This window comes from Tamandua tetradactyla, chromosome 8 (assembly GCF_023851605.1).
Source record: "Tamandua tetradactyla isolate mTamTet1 chromosome 8, mTamTet1.pri, whole genome shotgun sequence".
Lineage (NCBI taxonomy): Eukaryota > Metazoa > Chordata > Mammalia > Pilosa > Myrmecophagidae > Tamandua > Tamandua tetradactyla.
The window spans coordinates 15263287-15289922 of NC_135334.1; the positions used below are offsets into that span (position 1 = coordinate 15263287).

General features: G+C 35.6%; 1 protein-coding gene across 1 annotated transcript; it reads left to right on the forward strand.

Annotated features, from left to right (window-relative positions):
* The first annotated feature begins 2441 nt into the window (after positions 1-2441).
* On the forward strand, positions 2442-3377 carry LOC143643243 (olfactory receptor 8D4-like). The gene has a single exon (XM_077111988.1). It carries the CDS (start codon positions 2442-2444, stop codon positions 3375-3377), a length of 936 nt encoding a protein of 311 aa, XP_076968103.1.
* The last annotated feature ends 23259 nt before the right edge of the window (positions 3378-26636 follow it).

A 26636-nucleotide genomic window follows, 5' to 3' on the forward strand; every position in this document is an offset into this window, starting at 1 on the left:
GGGAAGTAGTGCAGCTTCTATTTAGTAAATGGTTAAAAAAAATTAGATCCTGGCTATTGTTGTTCATTTATCTGTGCATTAAGACACATTTTTATAACATTTCCTTTTAGAAACACAAAACTTAATGCAATTTATTGTAATAAATTATTTTCTATGCATATGCTTGAGTTCACACACAGGTGGCAAGATACTGAGATATAAAATTGTACAATTCCTATCCTTCATCTGAGAAAGACATTCTTGAAGAGATGTTTTCAAAGATTGGCTTTCAGTGCTCATGAATGAGGCCAGCCCATGGAAGCAGCAGAGAAAAGGTCAGACAAAGAAATAAGGAAGAAGAAAAATTGTTAGCTTTAGGAGAGAATAACCTGAAGTAGTACCTCTCAGACTTTAAATACTGTACACCAAAATCACTTGGAGATCTTGTTGAAATGCCGATTCTGACCCAGTAGATCTGGAATAGGACCTGAGATTGTGCATTTCTAACATGCTCCCAGGTGATGCTGCTGGTCCATGGTCCACACTTTGAGTTGCCAAGGTCTAAAGCACAGAGGTGGTTTGGAACTAGGAAATGCAGGAAAGAGCAACTAACTGGCTTGACTAGAGGACATAAGGATGAGGGACGCTGGAACAAAACAAGGAACATTTGCAAGATGGAAGACATTTTATTTTGATAAGAATTAGGGGAAATGTGGGAAAATTAGATACCAAAATAGGTGAGTCACTCAGGACATTAAATGCAAATCCATCCCCCCTCCAGTATAGAGATATTCTTGAACATTTCTATGATTTTTCTCTCAGTGTGATCTCTCTATCTCTGTATATCAGATGATAGATGAAGGAAAAGGAAGACTCTAGGGTATTACAATAACAGTCAAAGGTCTTGGATATTTTTTCTTTTGCGCATGAGTCACCTGTCCCCAACCCTTAGGATGGCAGAAAAGAGCAGATACAAAAGGCATGTGTTGTGTGTTGTGTAAACTTTGGTGACTTTCTCCATGACATAAAGCTCCTTTGTCTGGAACTGAGAGAGGGACTTGGACAATAGGAAGAAGCACCTGCATCTTTGGAAATGCAAGTGGCCAAGTGAAATGAGCTTGGCCTAATATGGTAATGATAGATGTGGACCAAGGAGTCACAGCAGCTTCCTGAATAGCCAGGCGAGAAATAGAGATCCTGGGTTGGCAGACTGAGAAAATATTAAACCATATGTCTGAGCAGGGTTCTCTGGACAAACTTGAGAATCTAGAGAGGGCTCTGTACCAAGCCCAACACCAAAAGGGAAATGGTTAGATACTTTAGATATAAGGTCTTCATCGATCTAAGGACAGGCAACCCCAAGACCTATGTCATCCTTGCCTCCCTCCTGAAGAGACGTGTGACTGGAAGGCAGGAATGTCTGTATGGGTTGCTGGCACTGTCAAAAATGGTCTTACTAGTGATAGGCTACATTGAGTTTCCTAGTGAAGGACCCTGGGTGCTTCGGGCTAGAGAAGCAGGCTTAGCTAGAGAACAGCCAGAGACCCAGAAGGAAGAGCCAGTTGTGGGAGGTCTGCTATTTTGCCATTACCCAGCTTCACCGAAGTGTAAGAACAGGCTTCCCACATGGAAATCAACTTGTGGTTAGATTAGAAAAAGAGCACACACAAACATATACACATACAAAATAGTCCTATAATGTGCTCTAAATCACACTGCTAACTACAGTGTGCCTTTTTTGTATAAAGAAAAAAAATTAAAAAGATTACTGTCATCAAATAAGTTTGGGAAATATTGTAAATTATGTAATCTTCTGGGACATAGTCAGATATTCTTCTGTTAAACCCACTTACTTTTATGCAATTCAGCATTTTTGTAAGTCCTAGGATCCTAAACTGCATATTTAATGGAACACCTACAAACATCCCCCTGGAATTAATACTCTGCTTGGGAAAGCTTGACATAGGAAATGATAATTTACCTTGGCAACAAAGGTAAATTGTTTTGGTAGAAAATCCTGGAGGCAGAATCATTCCTAGGAAAATCTGTCATTTACAGAGTATTTTCTGGGCCCTTGCCTCTTCTTTATACACCTCTTCAACTGATTTGCTTTAGCAAAACCTCTCCATGGTGTTTAGCATTGGTCTTATCTCTAACTCTGGAGAGAAAGGTTTTGTCCTTTGATAAAGGAAATTGAGTCATTAGAGTGGATGTGAATGTGAATTTATGCTTTCTAAGTACGTAGATGCTTACACTGTTTTATCTGGGTTCTTACTTTTTAGGGTAGTCAAAGTCCCTGTGCATCTAAGGAGGTGCAGACTTAGTACCAAGGGGATAATTGAAACCTGGTTCAGTGTTTTCAGAGTTAGAAAAACCTAAGCCTTGGGGAGTTGCAGACAAGCTGGAAATATGCCTGCCTGATTTGATTGTTTCCTTCTCATCTGCAGATTTCCTACAGGAGAATGTGTATGAGAAATCATTCCACAGTGACCGAGTTTGTTCTTTCAGGATTAACTGACCAAGCAGAGCTTCAGTTGCCTCTATTCTGCTTCTTCTTGGGGATATACATGGTTACTGTGATAGGAAACCTTGGCATGATCTCAATAATTGGGTTGAATGCTCAACTTCATACTCCCATGTATTTTTTCCTCAGTTGTTTGTCTTTTTTAGATGTTTGTTATTCTTCGGTCATCACCCCCAAAATGCTGGCGGGACTTTCATACGGAGGTAAAATGATCTCCTATTCTGGATGCATGACTCAGCTGTTTTTTTTCTGTATTTTTGCCATTTGCGAATGCTACATGTTGGCAGCAATGGCTTATGATCGCTACATTGCCATCTGTAACCCTCTCCTCTACAACGTCATCATGTCCCCTCGGATCTGCTCTCTGCTGGTGGCTGCAGTCTTCTCAGTAGGTTTTATTGATGCCATGATTCATGGAGGTTGTATCTTAAGACTGTCTTTCTGTGGGACAAACATCATTAGACATTATTTCTGTGACATCGTCCCCCTTATTAAACTCTCCTGTTGTAACACTTACATTGATGAGCTTTTGATTTTTGTCATTGGTGGATTTAACATGGTGACCACCAGCCTGACCATCATCATCTCATATGCTTTTATCCTTTCCAGCATCCTCCACGTCAACTCTAAAGAGGGCAGGTCCAAGGCATTTAACACCTGCAGCTCCCACCTGACAGCTGTTCTCATATTTTATGGCTCTCTCATGTTCATGTATCTCAAACCCACTTCCAGTAGTTCAGTCACCCAGGAGAAGGTATCCTCAGTGTTTTACACCACCGTTATTCCCATGCTGAATCCCCTGATATATAGTCTGCGGAACAGGGAAGTACAAAATGCACTGAGGAAGCTCTTAAGAAGAAAAATACCTTCATAATGAAGATATGCTTTAGTAAGATTATGTACTCATAATCATTATTCATGTATTCATAATATATTTGCATTTATTTATTTATACCATGCCTTTCAAAAAGTAATAATGCATTTTTGTGTATATTCAGATTATTAAATATATTCATACATGTGCTGGTTGCAGCTCTTATATACTCCAAGAAATTGCATGTTTTTTCAATCCATCCCTGTGGGGCAAACCTATTGTGGGTGGGACATTTAGTTTTATTTGGGCTGTAACCCCCCCATTCAAGGTGGGTCTTAATCCTTTACCCAAGCACTTTATGAGAGATATTTGGAGAGAGCCATTGAAACTAGGATGATAGGTGTCCCCATGCTTTTCCATGTGATAGTGGAAACCTGGATGCCAGCAGGCATTCTCAGACCAGGTGCCTTCCTCCTGATGTCTTAATTTGTACATTCTCATGATCTTATAAGTGTAATTCCCACTGAAAAAGCCAACATATTTCTGGTATATTGCATTATGGCAACTTTATCAAGCCTAAACAATGTATAATAAAATTAATTAAAATGCAAAACAAATATGAAAATGAAAAGCAAGCAAATATTGTAAAATTAAGGTATAATATCATTTCTGGACTTGAACTTCAAATTTCACCATTAATTTCCTGGATCCAGCCCAAAAAAAATGATGTACTACTGCATAGTCATATCAGATAAAAATCCTACCAAATTTTCTGGAGAATAAGTCTTTACTTTTATTTATTTCATTCAAAAAGATATTTCTCATTTGGAAACTTGCATAGGAAATGTTGAGCAGTGTGATGGAGATCATCACAACAATTTTACAATAAATGAGTAAGAATTCTTTGTTACTGTTTCTTGTAAAGGGCTCTTTAATAGCCAATGTTATATTAAACCTGGAATTCAATAAAGGCGATTCAGCAATGGCACAAAGTAGCATGGCCCCAGTGTTAATTTTTTTTCCTTGGGGCCATAAAATAAATGTCTTTATTTTCCTCCATATCATACGTTTTGAATTAAATATAATGAAAATGTTTATGGTTTTCAAGAATGATTGTAATATGAACAAGGACTTCCAGAGAAGATGGCGGCTTAGTAAGATGTGTGGGTCTTAGTTCCTCCTCCAGAACAGCTACTAAAGAAATAGAAACAGTACAGAACAGCTCCTGGAGCCACGACAGAGAACAGAAACACAGCGTACCCCATTCTGGAACGGCTGAACTGGCTAAGAGAATCCGCTGAGGTGAGGTCTCCGAGAGGTGCGCGCTTCCCCAGCCTGTGGCCACTGGCAGCTGGAGCCCCTCCCTCCCTCCTTCCCAGGCCAGCTGGGAGATTTGGATCGGCGGTCCCTCAAGCCATGGCAGCCAGCGCCCACCCCCCATGCGCAGCTTCCCAGGCCGGCTGGGAGCTTTGGATCGGCACTTCCCCAAGCCGCGGCGGCCGTCGCCCCCCCCACGCGTGGCTTTCCGGGCTGACTGGGAGATTTGGATCGGCACTCCCCCAAGCCGCATTGGCTGGCGACCCTCTCCCACAGCGAGAGTCTTCCAAAGTTAAAGGAGCCACAGCATCTTTTACTGCTGGGACCTGCAGACAGACGAGCACCACATACTGGGCAGGAAAAGAAAAACAGAGCCCAGAGACTTCACAGGAAAGCCTTTCAACCTGACGGGTCCCACACCCAGGGAAATCTGATTAAATGCCCAGACACCAGCAAAAAATAATGGATCACACCAGGAAAATTGAAGATATGGCCCAGTCAAAGGAACAAACCAATAGCTCAAATGAGACACAAGAGCTGAGACAACTAATTCTGAATATATGAACATAAATGGAAAACCTCTTTAAAAATCAAATCAATAAATTGAGGGAGGACATGAAGAAGTCATGGGCTGAACAAAAAGAAGAAATGGAAAATCTGAAAAAACAAATCACAGAACTTATGGAATTGAAGGGCAAAGTAGAAAAGATGGAAAAAACAATGGAAACCTACAATGGTAGATTTAAAGAGACAGAGGCTAGAATTAGTAAACTGGAGGATGGAACATCTGAATTCCAAAAAGAAACAGAAACTATACAGAAAATAATGGAAAAATTTGAGCAGGTGATCAGGGAATTGAATGATAATATGAAGCACACAAATAAAAGTGTAGTGGGTGTTCTAGAAGGAGAAGAGAAGGGAAAAAGAGGAGAAAAACTAATGGAAGAAATTATCACTGAAAATTTCCCAGCTCTTATGAAAGACCTAAAACTACAGATCCAAGAAGTGCAGCGCACCCCAGAGAAAATAGACCCAAATAAGCTTTCTCCAAGACACTTACTAGTTAAAATGTCAGAGGTCAAAGAGAAAGAGAGGATCTTGAAATCAGCAAGAGAAAAACAATCCATCACATACAAGGGAAGCCCAATAAGACTATGTGTAGATTTCTCAGCAGAAACCATGGAAGCTAGAAGACAGTGGGATGATATATTTAAATTATTAAAAGAGAAAAACTGCCAACCAAGACTTCTATATCCAGCAAAATTGTCCTTCAAAAATGAGGGAGAAATCAAAACATTTTCAGACAAAAAGTCACTGAGAGAATTTGTGACCAAGAGACCAGTTCTGCAAGAAATACTAAAGGGAGCACTAGAGTCAGATATGAAAAGACAGAAGACAGAGGTATGGAGAAGAGTGTAGAAAGAAGGAAAGTCAGATATGATATATATAATACAAAAGGCAAAATGGTAGAGGAAAATATTATCCAAACAGTAATAACACTAAATGCAGATGGACTGAATTTCCCAATCAAAAGACATAGACTGGCAGAATGGATTAAAAAACAGGATCCTTCTATATGCTGTCTACAGGAAACACATCTTAGACACAAAGATAAACATAGGTTGAAAGTGAAAGGTTGGGAAAAGATATTTCATACAAATAACAACCAGAAAAGAGCAGGAGTAGCTATACTAATATCCAACAAATTAGACTTCAAATGTAAAACAGTTAAAAGAGACAAAGAAGGATACTATCTACTAATAAAAGGAACAATTAAACAAGAAGACATAACAATCATAAATATGTATACACTGAACCAGAATGCCCCAAAATACATGAGGAATACACTGCAATCACTGAAAAGGGAAATAGACACATCTACCATAATAATTTCAGACTTCAATTCGCCACTCTCATCAATGGAAAGGACATCTAGACAGAGGATCAGTAAACAAATAGAGAATTTGAATATTACAATAAATGAGATACACTTAATAGACATTTATAGGACATTACACCCCACAACAGCAGGATACACCTTTTTCTCAAGTGCTCATGGATCATTCTCAAAGATAGACCATATGCTGGGTCACAAAGCAAGTCTCAACAAATTTAAAAAGATCGGAATCATACACAACACTTTCTCAGATCATAAAGGAATGAAGTTGGAAATCAATAATACGTGGGGTGCCAGAAAATTCACAAATACATGGAGGCTCAACAACACACTCTTAAACAATGAATGGGTCAAGGAAGATATTGCAAGAGAAATTAGTAAATATCTCGAGGTGAATGAAAACAAAACACAACATATCAAAACCTATGGGATGCAGCAAAGGCAGTGCTAAGAGGGAAATTTATTGCCCTAAATGCCTATATCAGAAAAGAAGAAAAGGCAGAAGTTCAGGTATTAGCTGTCCACTTGGAAGAACTGGAGAAAGAACAGTAAACTAACCCCAAAGCAAGCAAAAGGAAAGAAATAACAAAGATTAGAGCAGAAATAAATGAAATTGAGAACATGAAAACAATAGAGAAAATCAATAAGACCAGAAGTTGGTTCTATGAGAAAATCAATAAGATTGATGGGCCCTTAGCAAGATTGACAAAAAGAAGAAGAGAGAGGACATAAATAAATAAGATCAGAAATGGAAGAGGAGACATAACCACTGACCTCACAGAAATAAAGGAGGTAATAACAGGATACTATGAACAACTTTAGGCTAATAAGTACAACAATGTAGATGAAATGGATGGGTTCCTGGAAAGGCATGAACAACCAACTTTGACTCAAGAAGAAATAGATGATCGCAACTAACCAATCACAAGTAAAGAAATTGAATCAGTCATTCAAAAGCTTCCCAAAAAGAAAAGTCCAGGACCAGACAGCTTCACATGTGAATTCTACCAAACATTCCAGAAAGAATTAGTACCAACTCTGCTCAAACTCTTCAAAAAAATCGAAGTGAAGGGAAAGCTACCTAATTCATTCTATGAAGCCAACATCACCCTCATACCAAAACCAGGCAAAGATATTACAAAAAAAGAAAACTACAAACCAATCTCTCGAATGAATATAGATGCAGGAATCCTCAACAAAATTCCAGCAAACCGAATCCAGCAACACATTAAAAGAATTATGCATCATGACCAAGTAGGATTCATCCCAGGTATGCAATGATGGTTCAACATAAGAAAATTAATTAATGTAATGCACCATATAAACAAATCAAAGCAGAAAAATCACATGATCATCTCAATTGATGCAGAGAAGGCATTTGACAAGATTCAACATCCTTTCCTGTTGAAAACACTTCAAAAGATAGGAATACAAGGGAACTTCCTTAAAATGATAGAGGGAATATATGAAAAACCCACAGCTAATACCATCCTCAATGGGGAAAAATTGAAAACTTTCCCCCTAAGATCAGGAACAAGACAAGGATGTCCATTATCACCATTATTATTCAACATCGTGTTGGAGGTTCTAGTCAGAGCAATTAGACAAGAAAAAGAAATACAAGGCATCAAAATAGGAAAGGAAGAAGTAAAACTATCACTGTTTGCAGACGATATAATACTATACATCAAAAACCAGAAAAATCCACAACAAAACCACTAGAGCCAATAAATGAGTACAGCAAAGTAGCAGGTTACAAGATCAACATTCAAAAATCTGTAGCATTTCTGTTCACGAGCAATGAACAAGCTGAGGGGAAATCAAGAAATGAATCCCATTTACAATTGCAACTAAAAGAATAAAATACCTAGGAATAAATTTAACTAAAGAGACAAAAGACCTATACAAAGAAAACTACAAAAAAACGTTAAAAGAAATCACAGAAGACCTAAATGGATGGAAGGGCATACCGTGTTCATGGATTGGAAGACTAAATATAGTTAAGATGTCAATCCTACCTAAATTGATTTACAGATTCAATGCAATACCAATCAAAATTCCAACAACTTATTTTTCAGAAATAGAAAAACCAATAAGCAAATTTATCTGGAAGGGCAGAGTGCCCCGAATTGCTAAAAGTATCTTGAGGAAAAAAAACAAAGCTGGAGGTCTCACGCTGCTGGACTTTAAGGCATATTATGAAGCCACAGTGGTCAAAACAGCATGATATTGGCACAAAGATAGATATATTGACCAATGGAATTGAATAGAGTGCTCAGATATAGACCCTCTCATCTATGGACATTTGATCTTTGATAAGGCAGTCATGCCAATTCACCTGGGACAGAACAGTCTCTTCAATAAATGGTGCCTAGATAACTGGATATCCATATGCAAAAGAATGAAAGAGGACCCGTATCTCACACCCTATACAAAAGTTAACTCAAAATGGATCAAAGATCTAAACATTAGGTCTAAGACCATAAAACAGTTAGAGGAAAATGTAGGGAGATATCTTATGAAAATTACAATTGGAGGCAGTTTTATGGACCTTAAACCTAAAGCAAGAGCACTGAAGAAAGAAAGAAATAAATGGGAGCTCCTCAAAACTAAACACTTTTGTGGATCAAAGAACTTCATCAAGAAAGTAGAAAGACAGCCTACACAATGGGAGACAATATTTGGAAACGACATATCGGATAAAGGTCTAGTATCCAGAATTTATAAAGAGATTGTCCAACTCAGCAACAAAAAGATAGCTAACCCAATTGCAAAATGGGAAAAAGACTTGAACAGACACCTCTCAGAAGAGGAAATACAAATGGCCAAGAGGCACATGAAGAGATGCTCAATGTCCCTGGCCATTAGAGAAATGCAAATCAAAACCACAATGAGATATCATCTCACACCCACCAGAATGGCCATTATCAACAAAACAAAAAATGACAAGTGCTGGAGAGGATGCAGAGAAAGAGGCACACTTATCCACTGTTGGTGGAAATGTCAAATGGTACAACCACTGTGGAAGGCAGTTTGGCGGTTCCTCAAAAATCTGAATATAGAATTGCCATATGACCCAGCAATACCATTGCTAGGTATCTACTCAAAGGACTTAAGGGCAAAGACACTAATGGACATTTGCACACCAATGTTTATAGCAGCATTATTTACAATTACAAAGAGATGGAAACAGCCAAAATGTCCATCAACAGAGGAGTGGCTAAACAAACTGTGGTCTATACATATGATGGAATATTATGCAGCTTTAAGACAGAATAAACTTATGAAGCATGTAATAACATGGATGGACCTAGAGAACATTATCCTGAGTGAGACTAACCAAAAATTAAAGGACAAATACTGTATGGTCCCACTGATGTGAACCGACATTAGAGATTAAACTTGGAATATGTCATTGGTAACAGAGACTATCAGGAGTTAGAAACAGGGTAAGATAATGGGCAATTGGAGTTGAAGGGATACAGACTGTGCAACAGAACTAGATACAAAAACTCAAAAATGGACAGCACAATACTGTCTAATTGTAATGTAATTGTGTTAAAACACTGAATGAAGCTGCAGCTGAGCTATAGTTTTTTTTGTTTGTTTGTTTGTGTTTTTTGTTTTTTTCCTTTTTTTATATATTGTTTTATTTTTCATTTTTTATTATTATTTTTATTTTTTTCTCTATATTATCATGCTATATCTTTTTCTGTTGTTTTGCTAGTTCTTTTCCTAAATCGATGCAAATGTACTAAGAAATGATGATCACACATCTCTGTGATGATATTAAGAATTACTGATTGCATGTGTAGAATGGAATGATTTCTAAATGTTGTGTTAGTTAATTTTTTTAATTAATAAAAAATTAAAAAAATAAATGAATAGGTGTGCATGTATCTGTTGGCCATTGGGACAGTAAAGGAGGAACAACTGGCCAAAGTGGAAACAGGAAGAACAATTTGAAGGCTATGGAAATTATCTTGGAAAGAAATGTTACTGACACTACCGGAGAAATGGAAATGGAGATGGAAAAAAAATTTGGATTAGAGATGCATTTTGAAATTTAACTCAACAGAATTTGCTGTTGAATTGAATGTGTGATTGCAAAGGGTGATGTAATTTTAATAACATTGAATTAAAAATAAAGATATAAAAATAAGGAAACTATGAATAACAAAAGTGAGTCAATATTAGTCAAAGGAAAATAACAGAAATAAATAGTCATAAATGCGTAAGTAGTTGCAATGTTTGAGGTTCATATTTGTCTTTTTCCAAGCAACCCAAATAAAACAAATGAAAATGTGCTAGTAAAGTGAGTTTAAAATTTTTCATTATTAGAAAGAAGGAAGCACACCAATTAGTCATACAAAGAAAGTTTTCATTATTAAATTCTAAAAAGCAAAACAAAACAAAACTCCCTCACCCTCTGTGCCCATTTGAAAGGATTATGTGCCCTAGAAAAGCCGTATTTAATCCTGATCCATCTCACAGAGGCAGCCCTTTCTTTTAATCCCTGTTCAGAATAGCATATTGCAGGTTGGAAACTTGATTAGATCATCTCCACAGAGATGTGACTCACCCAGTTGTGGGTATTAACATTTGATTAGAGGGAGATGTGATTCCACCTATTCCACTGAAATCTTTAAAAGAGGAAGCATTTTGGAGAGAGCTGTGAGAGAGAATCAGGAGAACCACAGAGATCACACAGCCAGAGAATGTTGGAGATGAAGAAGGAAAACTCCCCTGGAGGAGCTTCATGAAAGGAGAACCCTGGAGAGAAAACTAGCAGATGTTGCCGTTTTGATCATGTGCCTTTCCAGTTGAGAGAGGAAACCCTGAATGTCACCTGCCTTCCTGAACCAAGCTATTTTTCCATGGATGCGTTAGATTGGACATTTCTATAGGCTTGCTTTAATACTGGATATTTTTCATGTCCTTAGAACTGTAAACTTGCAACTCATTAAATTCCCCTTTTTAAAAGCCATTCTGTTTCTGGTATATTGCATTCTGGCAGATAGCAAACTAAAACACCCTCTCAAAAGACAAAAACAAAAACAAACCTTTTATGAAAATTTAATAAGGGTTACTAAAAAATATTTTTAAATAGAGATTTTGGAAAAAGGAGGAAAGGGGTTATTTTTCCCTATAAATCTTCCTCTTTGGGTTGTCTCTCCCCCATGGAATATCTCTTTCAAGATAAATTCTGACTAAATCCTGGCAGAATTAGTTAGAAAACCCACAGAACTCACAACTGTGCTTTTCCTCAAGTCCTGTTTAGGTTCACTAGCTTCTGGAAGGCAATATACCAGAAATGAAACAATTTTTAAAAAAGGGGATTTAATAAATTGCAAGTTTACAGCTCTAAGGCCATGAAAATATTCCAATTAAAGCAAGTCTATGAAAATGTCCAATCTAAGGCATCAGAGAAAGATAACTTAGTTCAAGAGGGCAGATGAAGTTCTGGGTTTCTCTCTCAACTGGAAAGGCACGTGGTGAACATGGCGACATCTGCTAGCTTTCTCTCCAGGCTTTTTCTTTCATGAAGCTCCCCCAGGGGCATTCTCCTTCATCTTTTAAAGGAATCCAATAAGCTAATCCAGACCCAGTTGGAATGGGCAGAGCCACAACTCTGTGGAGATGATCTAATCAAGTTTCCAACATTCCCTACTGAATAAGGTTTAAAAGAATAGTTTGCTGTCCATGATGGGATCAGCATTCAGACATGGCTTTTCTAGGGGCCATAATCCTTTCACACCAGCACAAATCCCATGGTCCCTAGGCAGTTTACCTATTTTTTTCCACATTTCAGAATATTCCTGTTACCTGTTTGTTGTGTTATGTCTAGAGTTTTTAGTAATAAGAGGGAGATGGAAGAGGAATGGGGCTCATTTACCTTGATGAAACTGGAATTTTCAATTATATTTCAAAGAAAGTACTTTTACTTTTTCTTAGAGATAAGTTTATGGAAAGGTTTCTAATTATGTCTCAACATTTAGATGCACTATTTAAAATGGCTGATAAATTTGTTTCTAAAAACCTAAAAAATATTTTTACATTGCAGGAATATCATGAACATATTCAAAAGGACTGACAATCTGGGAGAAATTATTTGGCACTTATATTACAGATAAAGGGGTAATGTCCAATATATAGGAAACAAACTCAGAAAATTTGAGTAAAACCTGACAGAAAAATGAGAAAACATATGAACAACCAATTAACAAAAAAAATGTAAAATTTATTGGTATTCAATCTCACTCATAGTAAGAACTATGCAAGTTATAACTAACACCGACATACTGTTACTCACCTATCAGATTGGAACAAATTAAAATGTATAACCACACAGTCTATTGGTGAGTGGTGAATTGAAATTGTTGTAATCCTTATAGACAGAAGTTAGGCAACATCTACCAAAAGTATATATGCATTTACGTTTTCATTTAGCACTCTCAGTACAAGGAATTTACCCTGAAGATGAACCTTGAATAACTATGAAAGTACACAATGCTATTCATTGCAGGATTATTTGCAACTGAAATATTGAAAATAACCTATGTGCAAGAGTGATATGAATAAACTCTAGTGCATCTACACAAGGAGGGTCAGGCAGCTATTAAAAATAAAACAGAAAATTCTTTGATGTGATTTCTCATGTGGAGTGATTTCTAGGCTATACTGTCAAGTGAGAAAAAACAAAGTGTAAGATGATATCTACAATATTCTTCCTTTCATGTAAAAAGGAAAGGGAAATAAACTATGCATATGTTCTTTCTATCTGAGCAAAAAGAAACATAGGAAAAAGAGTGTAAGATTGGTTATATACTAAGAGTGAATATGAATTGGATAGAAGGGATAAAAGTGAGCAGGGGAGGATTGACAATAGTCTGCATATACATATTTACACAGTCCTGATTTTGAAAACAACCTAAGAGTTCATAGATCCAGAAAAAAGAAAATAAGTGAAATCAATAAAGATGGGAGAAGGCTAAATTCAATACAATTGCAAATGAATGATAAGAACCATATTTCATGGGCAATGACATGGAAACAACACTAAACCAAGCATATTTCAAAGATAGTACTTGAATCTTATACTCTCAGGATAAAGCCAAAAATAACTGTAAGTAAATATTAACTCTGGGTTAATATTAACTAAAACAGAGAAATGGGTTTGCAATTCTGAAACAACTTTCTGTATATTTTTGGATTGATTGAGTAAGTAGATGCATTGTGGATATTGGGAATCTGGATTCTTATTTTTGGAGAAAGGAGTTTCAAGTATGAAAAGGGGATAGAGATAGAATGGACAGTATAAGAATGGATCAAAACTGAAGAAAAAAGTACACACTAGTCGTTTTAAATGCATGTTAATATAGATGGCAATGAACTGTCTGGAACAAGTGTTTGAGGGACTTAAGTGACCAAACACACATTGTGAATCAGTCTGAAACAGGTGAAATGGTTGTGATCCCTCATGGATCTGTACATTTCCCAAGCCACTGGCATGGCAGGCTATCTTGGGGTTGGTTTCCTCTAGGGAAAAAGAAACCTTCTCTACTAAGAACTTGGAAGATAGCCCAATCAAGCTCCAATTACAGAATTAATTAGCAAATTTGGACTGCTGAGTGCAAGATTGGAGCATGGGTAAACCAGGGGTAAGCCCAAAAGTAACCCAGAGTCTTCTCCCTGGTGGAGAGGGGGTGTGGCTGATAAAAAAAAAGAAAAAGTAAAACAGAGCCTTTTTGAGTTGCATGAGTTCAACATACTGGAAAATACCTGAGCATCAAGAAAAATGGGGTACATAGAGTCAGATAGCAACTCTGTTTCTCGATTGGCAAATTGAGGTCTGGCTTTGAAAATAATTTTTTTTTCTTTCTTTCCATTTTTTGTTTTCTAATTTCCAAATAACCCATTAGAACTGCCAGTTTCTCATGCCACAGCACTGCCCCAGGTCAGAACAGAATTAATGTATGTTTGAGAGACAAAATAACTAGTTAGGTGAAGAAGATAATTCCCTAAATGACATATCTTTAAGTAGTTTCTACTGGGAGTAGGGGAGGGTGGCTCAGCCAGGCTCCAATAGTATTTTTATCCTAGCAGAGAGGAGGCAGGGCTGACAGAAAAGTAAAGTGAAATAAAATAAAAAAGAATAAAGACAGAGAATTTTGGAGTCTGCTGAGCTCAGAGAACCAGAAACGGGAGCACAGAGAACCTGGTGTAAACTCTGGCTCTTGAGTGACAAAACTTGGGGGGCTGGGGACTGGCCCTGTGAAGGTATTTTTTTCTCTTTTCCCCTTTTTTTGCTCTCTTTTTAAAAAAAGCTATTCTAAGTAGGTCATTAGAGAAGCCTCAGGCAATTTCAATTGAAAGCCTGTCCCAGGAAGAGCTGAGTTAAGATAGAACTGAGGGACAAAGTAATGAGCCAAGTGGGGAGGAAAATTCCTTAATGGGTGTATTTTTCCCAAGAAAAGGAGGGTGGGGCTAGCTCAAGTAGTGGCCCTCTTCATGGAATTCAGGCCCCAGAGACTGGAAAATAGAAACAGTTTAAGCTTGTCTTCTGCCTCAGCATCTGCTTCAGCCAAGCCCCTGGCAGGATGTCTGCTGATAATTAAAGGCAGTACATCACTCAATGCCAGTGAGGAGCAGCAGGCTGACAAGTACCATCTCCTGTGCAGGATATGAAAAGCACAGTATCAAGATGCTTTATAGGAAAGTCTGGCAACCTGCTGGGTCTCACCTTTAGGGAAATTTGATACAAATTACATGCTCCTAGTGGGACTCGGGCTTGTCTGGTCAAGGAAAATCTGATTGGAGCTGATCATATATGGGGAGACTCTCCTCAAAGAATAGGTTCCCATGTAGGTAGGATAAGAAATGAGAACCAAGAGCAGAAAAATTCTGAATAGTTAAACAGAAGCTATGTTAGAAGTCTAAAATAAGTTGACCTGAATGTCAAAGAACAGAGAATGAAGCCAATAAGCAAGAAAACTCCAGGCAAAAGAGTGAAAATGACCTCCAGAATACAGAAATCAAGGAAATCAAATGCCTGAACACCAGTAAAAATTATGAATCATACTAGAAAAATGAAAATATGGCCCATTCAAAAGAATAAATTAACATTTCAAATGAGATACAGGAGTTGAAACAACTAATTCAGGATGTTGAAACAAACATGCAAAATCACATTAAAAATCAACTTGATGAGTTGAGGGAAGATATTTCAAAAGGGATGAAAAATATAAAAAAGACATTGAGTGAGAAAATATAAATGAAGACGTTTATAAATTCACATTGGGTGAATTATAAAGAATAATTCAAAAGTGTGAAAAAACAATTTGCAGAACTTATGGGAGTGAAAGGCATAATGGAAGAAATGAAAAACACAATGGAGACCTACAACAGCAGAATTGAAGAAGCAAAAGAATGAATTAGTAAATACAGGACAGGATATCCTACACACAAAATAAGAGATTGGGAAGATAATGGAATAATATAAGCAGAGCCTCAGGGAATTGAATAACAATGTGAAGCACATGGATATTCATGGGTGTCCCAGAAAGGGAAGAGTAGTGAAAAGGGGCAGAAAGAATAATGGAGGAAATAATCACTGAAAATATCTCTTATGAAAGATATAAAATTACAGATCCAAGAAGCTCAGTGTACCCCAAACAGAATCCAAATAGACCTACTCCAAGACAATTACTAATCAGACTGTTGAATATCAAAGAGAAACAGAGAACTCTAAAAGCAGCAAGGGAAAAATGATCCATTACATGCAAGGGAAGCTTGCTGAAACTAAGTACATATTTCCTAGCTGAAACCATAGAGGCAAGAAGAAAGTGTTGTGATATATTTAAAACACTGAAAAACTACCAACCAAAAACTCTATATCAAGCAAAACTGCCCTTCAAATATGAGGGATTCATTTCCTGGTGCCTACCCATGCAAAAAATTAATTAATTAACTAAAGAAGGAAAATTTAAAATATGATCATACAAACAGACACTGAGAGAGTTTGTGAACAAGAGACCAGCTCTCCAAGAAATACTACAGGGAACACTACAGAAAGATAGAAAAAGACAGGAGAAAGAGGCTTGGAGAAGAGTATAGAAATGAAAACTATCAGGAAGGTAAAAAGAGGGAGAAAAAATAAGATATGACATGGTAGAAGATCATCTTATCACAAAATGATAGAAGAAAGTACTGCCTTTACAGTAAAAACATTAAATGTTAATGGATTGAACTATCTAATTAAAAGGCATAGACTGGCAGAATGGACTAATAAACAGGACCCAGATATATGCTGTTTGTAAGAAACTCACTTAAGACCCAAGGACAAAAATAGTTTGAAAGTTAAAGGCTGGAAAAAAATATTTCATGCAAATGACAATCAGAAAAGAGCATGAGTATCTAGACTAATATCAGACAAATTAGACTTCAAACATAAAATAATTTAAAGAGACAAAGAAGGACTCTATGTGTTCCAAAAGGGACAAATCATCAAGAAGATATAATAATCATAAATATTTATGCACTGAGTTACAGTGCCCCAAAATATTAAGCAAACACTTATAACAATGAAGGGAGAAGAAGACACCTCCATAGTAGTAGTTGGAGAATTCAATACACCTCTCTGAACAATGGATATAACATCTAGACAGATGTTTAATAAGGAAACAGAGATGTTGAATAGTGTGACAAATGAAGTAGACTTTACAGACATTTGCAGAATACTACACCCCACAGTAGCAGAATACACATTTTTCTCAACTGCTCATGGATCATTCTCCAGGATAGATCACAAAGTAATCTTAATAAATTTAAGGAGTCTGAAATTATACAAAATACTTTCTTGGATCATAATAGAATGAAGCTGGAAATGAATAACAGGTGGAAGGATGGAAAATTTACAAATATATGGAGGCTAAACAACACACTATTAAACAATCACTGTGTCAAGGAGGGAATTACAAGAGAAATCAGGAAATATCTTGATGAAAATGAAAATGAAAACACAACATATCAAAACTTATGGGATGAAGCAAAGGTGGTGCTGAGGGGGAAATTTATTGCCCTAAATGTTTACATTAAAAAAGAAGAAAGAACAAAAACTGAGGAATTAACTGTTCTTTTGGAGGAACTTGAGAAAGGACAGAAAGCTAACCCCAAACCTAACAGAAGGAAAGAAACAACAAATATTAGAGCAGAAATAAATGAAATTGAGAACATGAAAGCAATAAAAAGATTCAACAAAACTAGAAGTGTGTTCTTTAAGAAAATAAGTAAAATTGATGGACCCTTAGTTAGGCTGAGAGAGAAAAAGACAGAGAGAGAGAAAGAAAGAGAGAGAGAGAAAAAGGGAGAGAGAGAGAGAGAGAGAGAGAGAGAGAGAGAGAGAGAGAAAGAGAGAGAGAGAGAGAGAGAGAGAGAGAGAGAGAGAGAGAGAGAGAGAGAGAGAGAGAGAGAGAAAGAGGATGCAAATAAATCAGAAGTGGAAGAGAGAACATAACTCCTGACCCCCAAAAAATAAAGGAGGTAATGAGAGGATATGATGAGTAACTATATGCTAAGAAACTAGGCAACATAGATGAAATGGACAACTTCCTAAAGAAGCATGAACAACCAACATTGACTCCAGAAGAAATAGATGACCTCAATAAACCAATCATAAGTAAAGAGATTGAATCAGTCATCCAAAATCTCCCCAAAAAGAAAAGTCCAGAATCAGAAGTCTTCACAGATGATTTCCACCAAATATTCAAGAAAAAATTAATACCAATTCTGTTAAAAACTCTTCAAAACAAATGAAGAGAAAGGAAAGCTACCTATTTCATTTCGTGAAACCAACATCATCAAAATACTTAAGCCAGAAAAGATACTATAAGAAAATTACAGACCAATCTCTTTTAATGAATATAAACACAAAAATCCTGAACAAAATACTCGCAAATTGAATCCAGCAACACATTAAAAGAATTATATACCACAACCAAGTGAGATTTATTCCAGGTATGCAAGGATAGTTCAACACAAGAAAATCAACTAAGGTACTACACCAAATCAATAAATTAAAGTGGAAAAAAACCTCAGGATCATCTTGAATGATGCAGAATACTCACTTGACTATCAACACCCATTTTTGATGAAAACACTTCAAAGAATAAGAATAGAAAGGAGCTTCCTCAACATAATAAAGGAAATATGTGAAAAACTCACAGCTAACACCATATGCAATGGGAAAAGACTGAAACCTTTCCCACTAAGATCAGGAAGAAGACAAGAATGCCCACTGTCACCATTGTTACTCAACATTGTACTAGAAGTTCTAGTTAGAGCAATTAAGCAAGAAAAGACATAAAATCCATAGAAATGGGTATAAAATGCATGGAAATTGGAAAGGAAAAAGTAAAAGTTTCACTGCTTGCAGATGACAAGATATATATGTAGAAAGTCCCAATAAATCTATAGCAAAGCTATTAGTGCTAATAAAGGAATACAGCTAAGTGGCAGGGTACAATATCAGCATGCAAAAATCAATAGCATTTCTATACTAATAATGAGCATTCTGCAGATTAAATCAAGAAAAAAATCCCTTTACAATTGGAACAGAAAAAATCAAATATTTAAGACTTATACACAGAAAACTACAATAAATTGCTAAAAAGGAATTAAAGAAGACCTAAATACGCAGAAGGACATACCATGACTATGGAGTGGAAAATTAAATATAAATAAGATGTCAATTCAACCCAAACTGATTTATAGATTCAATACAGCACCAGCTAACATCCCAACAACTTACTCATCCTGTTCAATGATTGGTCAGTTCAATATTATTATATAACAGATCCAATTCAATTCAAGACAATACCAATTAAATGCCAAGTAGGCTTGTAAAAGTTTCTAGCGTGATTCTAAAACAGAGAGAAATAAGATCTAGAATTGTTAAAATATTTTGAAAAAGAAGAACAAAGTTGCAAGAATTTCACAATCTACCTTCATGGATTACTTGAAAGCTATAGATATATAAAAAATGTAGTACTTGCAAAATATAGAAATATATTTCAATGATGCATATTACAAGTTCAAAAGTAGATCCATGAAAAAAAAAAAAGATTTTCAACAAAACTGCCCAGATAAATCATGAGAAAATACAGTCTTGTCCAAAATCATGCTGGATAAAATGGATATCTATATGGAATAGAAAGGAACACTGGCTCTTATCTCAAATGTTACACAAAATTTAATTTGAAATGGATCTTAGACCTAAACATAAATACTAATACTGTAGAAGTAAACACTGGAGAAAGTCTTCACAAACTTGGAATGGAGAAGATTTTTTAGGTAGGCCATAAGCCTTAATAATTAAATTTTAAAAATTGATAAATTGGGTTTTCATAAATTTGTTTTTCACTTTGAAAGACATTAAAGAAAATGAAAAAACAAGGAAGGAATATTCCTAATATATATATCTGATAAAGAACTGGTATATAGAATATATAAAGAAGTCATACAAATATGTACTACAAAGATAAAGAGCTCAATTAGAAATGGACAAAATATTTGAATAGATACTTCATAAAAAATATAAAGGAATGATCAATAAGCAAATGAAATTATAGAATATTATTAGTCATCAGGGGAAATACAAGTTTAAACCAAATGTGATACCAACACACATCTATTGTAAACATTGATATGTTTAAGTGAAAATGTGGAGCAACTGTAAATCATCCACTATAGATGGGATTGTAAAATGGTACTGTCAATTTGGAAAACAGTTTTTTAGTTTCATATTATATTACACACCATTTGACCCTGCTATTTCATTCCTAAGGATTTGTTCAAGAGAAATGAAAACATGTCCATACATCTTTTAGTAAAAATGTTCATGGACAAATTTTTCATATTACTCCTGAGCTGTAAGTGATTCAAATGGAACTCAATGGGTAAAAAATAAACAAATATTCATATAAAAGAAAACAACTATGGAGACATAAGTTTGTTACATGGACAAAGCTCAAAATCATTGTGCTAAATGAAAGCAGTCATATATAAAATGTATTGTACAACTCAATTCATATAACTTTTCTAGTTATATGAAAGTAGAAAAGACAAATCTCATATTTAGTAATCAGAAAGCAGGACAGTGGTTGCATAAAGTCACAAGTGGAATAATTTGACTGGGAAGAGGCACAAAAGAACATTTTGGAATGATAAAAACATCCTCCATCTTGATTGTGGTGTAGTTACATGGGTATACACGGTTTTAAACAAGTAAGCAGACAAACCCATGGTTGGTACACATCAAGTCGATGCAGGTTTTGATGTTAATATTTTTTAATAAATGACTAAAAAAGACAAATGTCTGACTCTAAGGGGAATATAAAATGTTGTGACAAGTCAACATTCTTGCTATAATAAAAAAATTGGACAAATTACAATTTCATATTATTAACAACAGTGGGAAGTTAAAAATAATAAAACTTTAATTGTTTTATTTGGTAATTCCTTAATGACATGATGTTGAAGATCTTTCATGTGCTTATTTGCCATCTGTGCATCTTCTTTGGAGGTATGTCTGTTCAGATCTTTTGACAACTCTGTAATTGGGTTTTTTGTTTTCTTATTGTGGAGTTTTAAATATCCTTTGGATATTTTGAATACAAGTCCTAAATAAGATATATGATTTGCACTAAAAACAGATTAAAGCATCTAAAATCCAAAACACTAACAACATCAAAAGCTCATGAGTATGTGGAGCAACATGTTCTCTCATTTTTTGCTGGTAAGAATGCAAAATAACACAGCCACTTTGGAAGACAGTTTGGCAATTTCTTACAAAGTTAAACATAGGTTTACCATATGATCCAGCAACCTCACTATTTGTTATTTACCCAAGTCAGTTAAAAGCTATGTCTACATAAAAACCTACACATGCATAGTCATAGCAACTTTATTCATAATTGCCAAATGTTGGAAGCAGCCAAGATATCCTTCAATAGGTGAATAAACCAGCTGTAGTGCATCCATACAATGGAGTCTTATTTCATGATAAAAAGAAATGGGCCCTCTAAAACAATAGGAACTTCAAAATTAATAGACCAAGCCCTTGTTCTCAAGTCTTGCTCTTGTGAAGCATACTTCTGTAGCAGAGAAGCTATCTAACTATAATCATGTCTAAGAGTTACTTCCAGAAACTTCTTTCATTGTTCAGATGTGGCCTCTTTCTCTTTTAGCTCAACTCTGCAAGGAAAGTCATTGCCCTTCCTCGTATGGGGGACATGACGTCCAGGAGTGTGAGTCTCCCTGACAACGTGGGACATGACTCCCAGGAATGAAACTGGCCTTGGCACTGTGGGATTGGCAACATCTTCTAGAGCAAAGGGGGGAAATAAATGTAACAAAATAAAGTATCAGTGGCTAAAAGAGTTCAAATAGAGTTGAGAGTCTATTCTGGATTCAGCTAGATACTGCTAATTGCTATGGTTTGCCAAAACTCAACCAAAATAATTTCTGTTAACTCTAAAGACCACCTAGCACTGAATCTGAGATTCTACAAAAATTTCATGCACTAAGCTCACTTTTCAGAAACCAATAACTCCAGATGGTTTAGGCCAAATAAATACTAAAACTCAGAGGGGCCAGGCTTTCCAAGAATATCAACCAATTCTATCCCCTTATCTTATATTGTTAACATCCTTTTCAACATGAAAAATTTAGAATGGGCTTCCCCAAATAACCCTAAAGATCAGAAGAAAGGATCAAATGAGAAAGAAATGTTATAAAAGAGAAGATGGGCTTTAACAAATGAGTGTGACTGCTGAATCATTATATTGATATTTCTTTTAGTCTCTAGTGTCTTGGAGCAGATAGAAGGAAAAACCAGAAATTGTGGAACCCATACCAAACTTTGAAATCTGTCCCATGACTATTTGAAATTTATTGCTTTTTTTTGTATATATGTTATATTTCAGATAAAAAGAAATGAACTATCAAACCATGAGAAGACAGCAAGAAAAAAAATGCATATTGCTAAGTGAAAGAAATGTTGGGAAATACTATGTTCTGTATGATGCCAACTATATATCATTCTGGAATACATAAAGCCATAAACGCAGTTACAAGATCAGTGTTTTTTCAGGTATTCAGTGTGATGGGCAAGAAGGCTGAATAGGAGGTACACAGGGCATTTTTAGGACAGTAAAACTGTACTGTATGATATGGTAATGGTGTAAACTGGGTTGAATAGTGTCCTCCAGAAATCATGTCTACCCAGGACCTCAGAATGTGACTTTATTCAGAAATAGAGTTTTGTGTTAAGTTTGGGTGAGGTCATACTAGACTAGGGTGCACCCTCCATCCAATGCAAGTGTGTCCTCATAAGACAAGTGAAATTTGTATAGAGTCAGAGAGGAAAGACAGGCATGTGGAGCTGGAGGCAGAGATTGGGGGGCTGCTGCCACAAGCCAAGAAATGCCTGGAGCTGTCCAAAGGTGGAAGAGGCAAGGAAGGTTCCTTCCCTACAAATTTCAGAGTGAGCACGGCCTGCCAACACCTCATTTCAGGTGCCTAGTCTCTGAAATCGTGAAAGATTTGTCATCCATTTTATGGTTATTTGCTATGGCAGCTATTGGAAACTGATACATGGTTAAAACCCATAGAACTATAGAGCATAACAAAAGAACTCTAAACTATGGACTTATTCATAATAATGTATTAATATTGGTTCATCAATTGTAAAATATATAGTACACTAGTGCAAGATATCTATAAGAGGAGAAACTGTGCTTGTGGAGAAAGGGGATACATGGGAACTTAGTACTTACTGCCCAAAATTTCTACTAACCAGAAACTGCTCTAAAAAGTTGTTTATTGAATTTAAAAACTCACAGTCTAATAGATGTTACTAATTATATAACAGCAAAGATAACATTTTGTATGAACTGTTTGCATCTAAATACTTAAAAATGAAAATTTATGTTTATACAATTTGTCAAATAAAGAATACAGATGAATGAACTGCTAACATGCAAAACTATAAAAATTAAAGAAGAAAAACAAAAATATCCCAAAGAAACCACAAAGAATAATAAATATAAATGCAGAACTTAATCACAATCAAAGAACTGACCAATATATCACAGCTAAATTATTTAATGAATATATCAACAAAAAACTTTGATTAATAAAAATAAGATAACCCATAAACAACCAAGTAGAAATAAGAAATAGATTATGATAAAATTATAAATTAAAATATAAAAATTAAAATTGTAAAAGAATAGTATCTATTACTCTATAACAACTTGGAAATCTTAAAGAAATAAGCCATTTTTATTGTGGTAACATATAACATCATTTTTCTATTTTAACCATTTGTAAATGTACAGTTCAGTAGTATGAATTACTTTTACAATATTGTGCTACCATCACTTCCTTTCCTTACTAAATCTTTTCCATCATTCACAACTTCCCTTGGCCAATAACTCTCCTTTTTCTCAGTCCCTAGTAATCTTTAGTTTACTCTCTGTTTTAATGAATTTGCTTATTCTAGATAGTCCATATATGTGGAGACATATAGCATTTCTCCTATCACGTCTGGCTTTTGCCATTTAACCTTATGTTTTCAAGGTACATCTATACTGTAACATGTATCAGAAATTCATTCCTTTTTATAGCTGAATCATATTCTGTTCTATGCATATTCCACATTTTATTTATCCATTAATCTTTCAATGGACACTTGGTATGATTCCATTTTTGCCTGTGGAGAATAATACTGCTATGCACACCAGTGTACACGTGTCCATTCGATTCTTTGCTTTAAATTATTTAGAGAGTATATACCTAAGAGTGGAATTGCACATCATGTAGTAATTCTATTTTACAACTTGAGGAACCACCAAACTGCTTTCCACAGAATATGTACAATTTTAAATTCCCACCAGAATGTGATACAGAGGAATTCAAAATTCCTCTGAAATGTACCGTTAAGAAAAGATCATTTGCATTGACTCTAAGAGGAATTAAAAACCCAATTAAAATTTTAAAACATAAAAATTAGAATTATTTTCAAAGCAGGATCTGAACCTAGTCATTGTTACTGGTGAGGTCTATAAAAAACATCAAGAAACAAACTTTCCAGAATATAGAGAAAGTTGACAGGGTCCCCAATTCATTATATAATCCTATCAAAGCCTATAAAAACAGCATGAACCCAAAGCAAATAGGAGAGGACAAACAACAAAGATTAAAGCAGAGATAAATGAAACGGAGAACAGAAGAACAGTAGAAAGAATCAATAAAACCAAAAGTTGGTTGTTTTGGAAGATCAGTAAAATTGATGGGCCACTAACAAGACTGACAAAGAAAAAAAAAAGAGAGAGGATGCAAATAAATAAAATCAGAAATGAGAAAGGGTGCACTACCACAGACCCTGAAGGAATAAAAGAAATCTTAAAAGGATACTATGAACAACTATACACCAACAAACTAGACAACTTAGATGAAATGGACAAATTCCTGGAGGCACACAAACAAGCTACAATGACTCATGAAGAAATAGAAGATCTCAACAAACCAATCGCAAGTAAAGAGATTCAATCAGTCGTCAAAAATCTTCCTATAAAGAAAAGCCCAGGGTCAGATGACTTCACAGGGGAATTTTATCAAACATTCCAGAAGAACTAACAGCAATCCTGCTTAAACTTTTCCAAAAATTGAGGAAAAAGAAACACTACCTAACTCATTTTATGAAGCTAATGTCATTTTAATATCAAAACTGCATAAAGATGCTATAAGAAAGGAAAACTACAGGCCAATATCCATAATGAACATAGATGCAAAAATTCTCAATAAAATATTAGCAAATCGAATCCAATAGCACATTAAGGGTATTATACATCATGATCAAGTGGGGTTTATACCAGGAATGCAAGGATGGTTCAGCACAAGAAAATAAATTAAAGTAATATAGCACATTAACAAGTCAAAAAGGAAAAATCACATAATTATATCAATTGATGCTGAAAAAGTGTTCTACAAAATTCAGCATCCATTTTCTGATAAAAAAAACACTCCAAAAGATAGGAATCATAGGTAACTACCTCAATATGATAAAGGGAATGTATCAAAAACTGATAGCCAGTATTGTACTCAATGGAGAGAGACTGAAAGATTCCCCCTAAGATCAGGTACAAGACAAGGATGCCCACTGTCACCACTGTTATTCAACATTGTGCTAGAAGTTCAAGCTAGAGCACTCAGGCAGAACAAAGAAATAAAAGGCATCCAAATTGGAAAGGAAGAAGTAAAACTCTCATTCTTTGCAGATGATATGATACTATACTTGGAAGATCCTGAGAAATCTACAGCAAAGTTACTTGAGCTAATAAACAAATTCATCAAGGTGGTGGGATATAAAATTAATGTGCAAAAATCAGTAACATTTCTATACACAAGCAATGAGCTGGCTGAGGAGTCAGTTAAGGGAAAAATTCCATTCAAAATGGCAACTAAAAAAATCAAATACTTAGGAATGAACTTAACTAGGGATCTAAAGGACTTGTACACAGAAAACTACATAACATGCTAAAAGAAATCAAAGGAGATCTAAATAGATGGAAAAACATTCCCTGCTCATGTATTGGATGGCTAAATATAGTTAAGACGTCAATTCTACCCAAATTGATCTACAGATTCAACACAGTACCAATCAAAATTCCAACAATCTACCTTGAAGATTTGGGAAAGCTAATCACCAAATTCATCTGGAAGGGAAAGAGACCCCAAATAGCTAAAAGCATCCTTAAAATGAAGAATGAAGAAGGAAGATTAACATTCCCTGACTAAAACCTATTATAAAAGACCACTATCTTACACCCTATACAAAAATTAACTCAAAGTGAATCAAAAACATAAATATAAGAACCTGTACCATAAAGCTTCTAGAATAAAATGTAGGGAAACAGCTTCAAGACCTAGTAATAGGAGGGAGCTTCCTAAACTTTACACCCAAAGCACAAGCAACAAAAGGAAAAAGTGGATAAATGGCAACTCCTCAAAATCAAACGCTTCTGCACATCAAAAGACTTTGT

What these genes read in the sequence shown, in the direction of transcription:
- LOC143643243 (XM_077111988.1), top strand. Translation starts at nt 2,442, where the DNA reads ATGTGTATGAGAAATCATTCCACAGTGACCGAGTTTGTTCTTTCAGGA.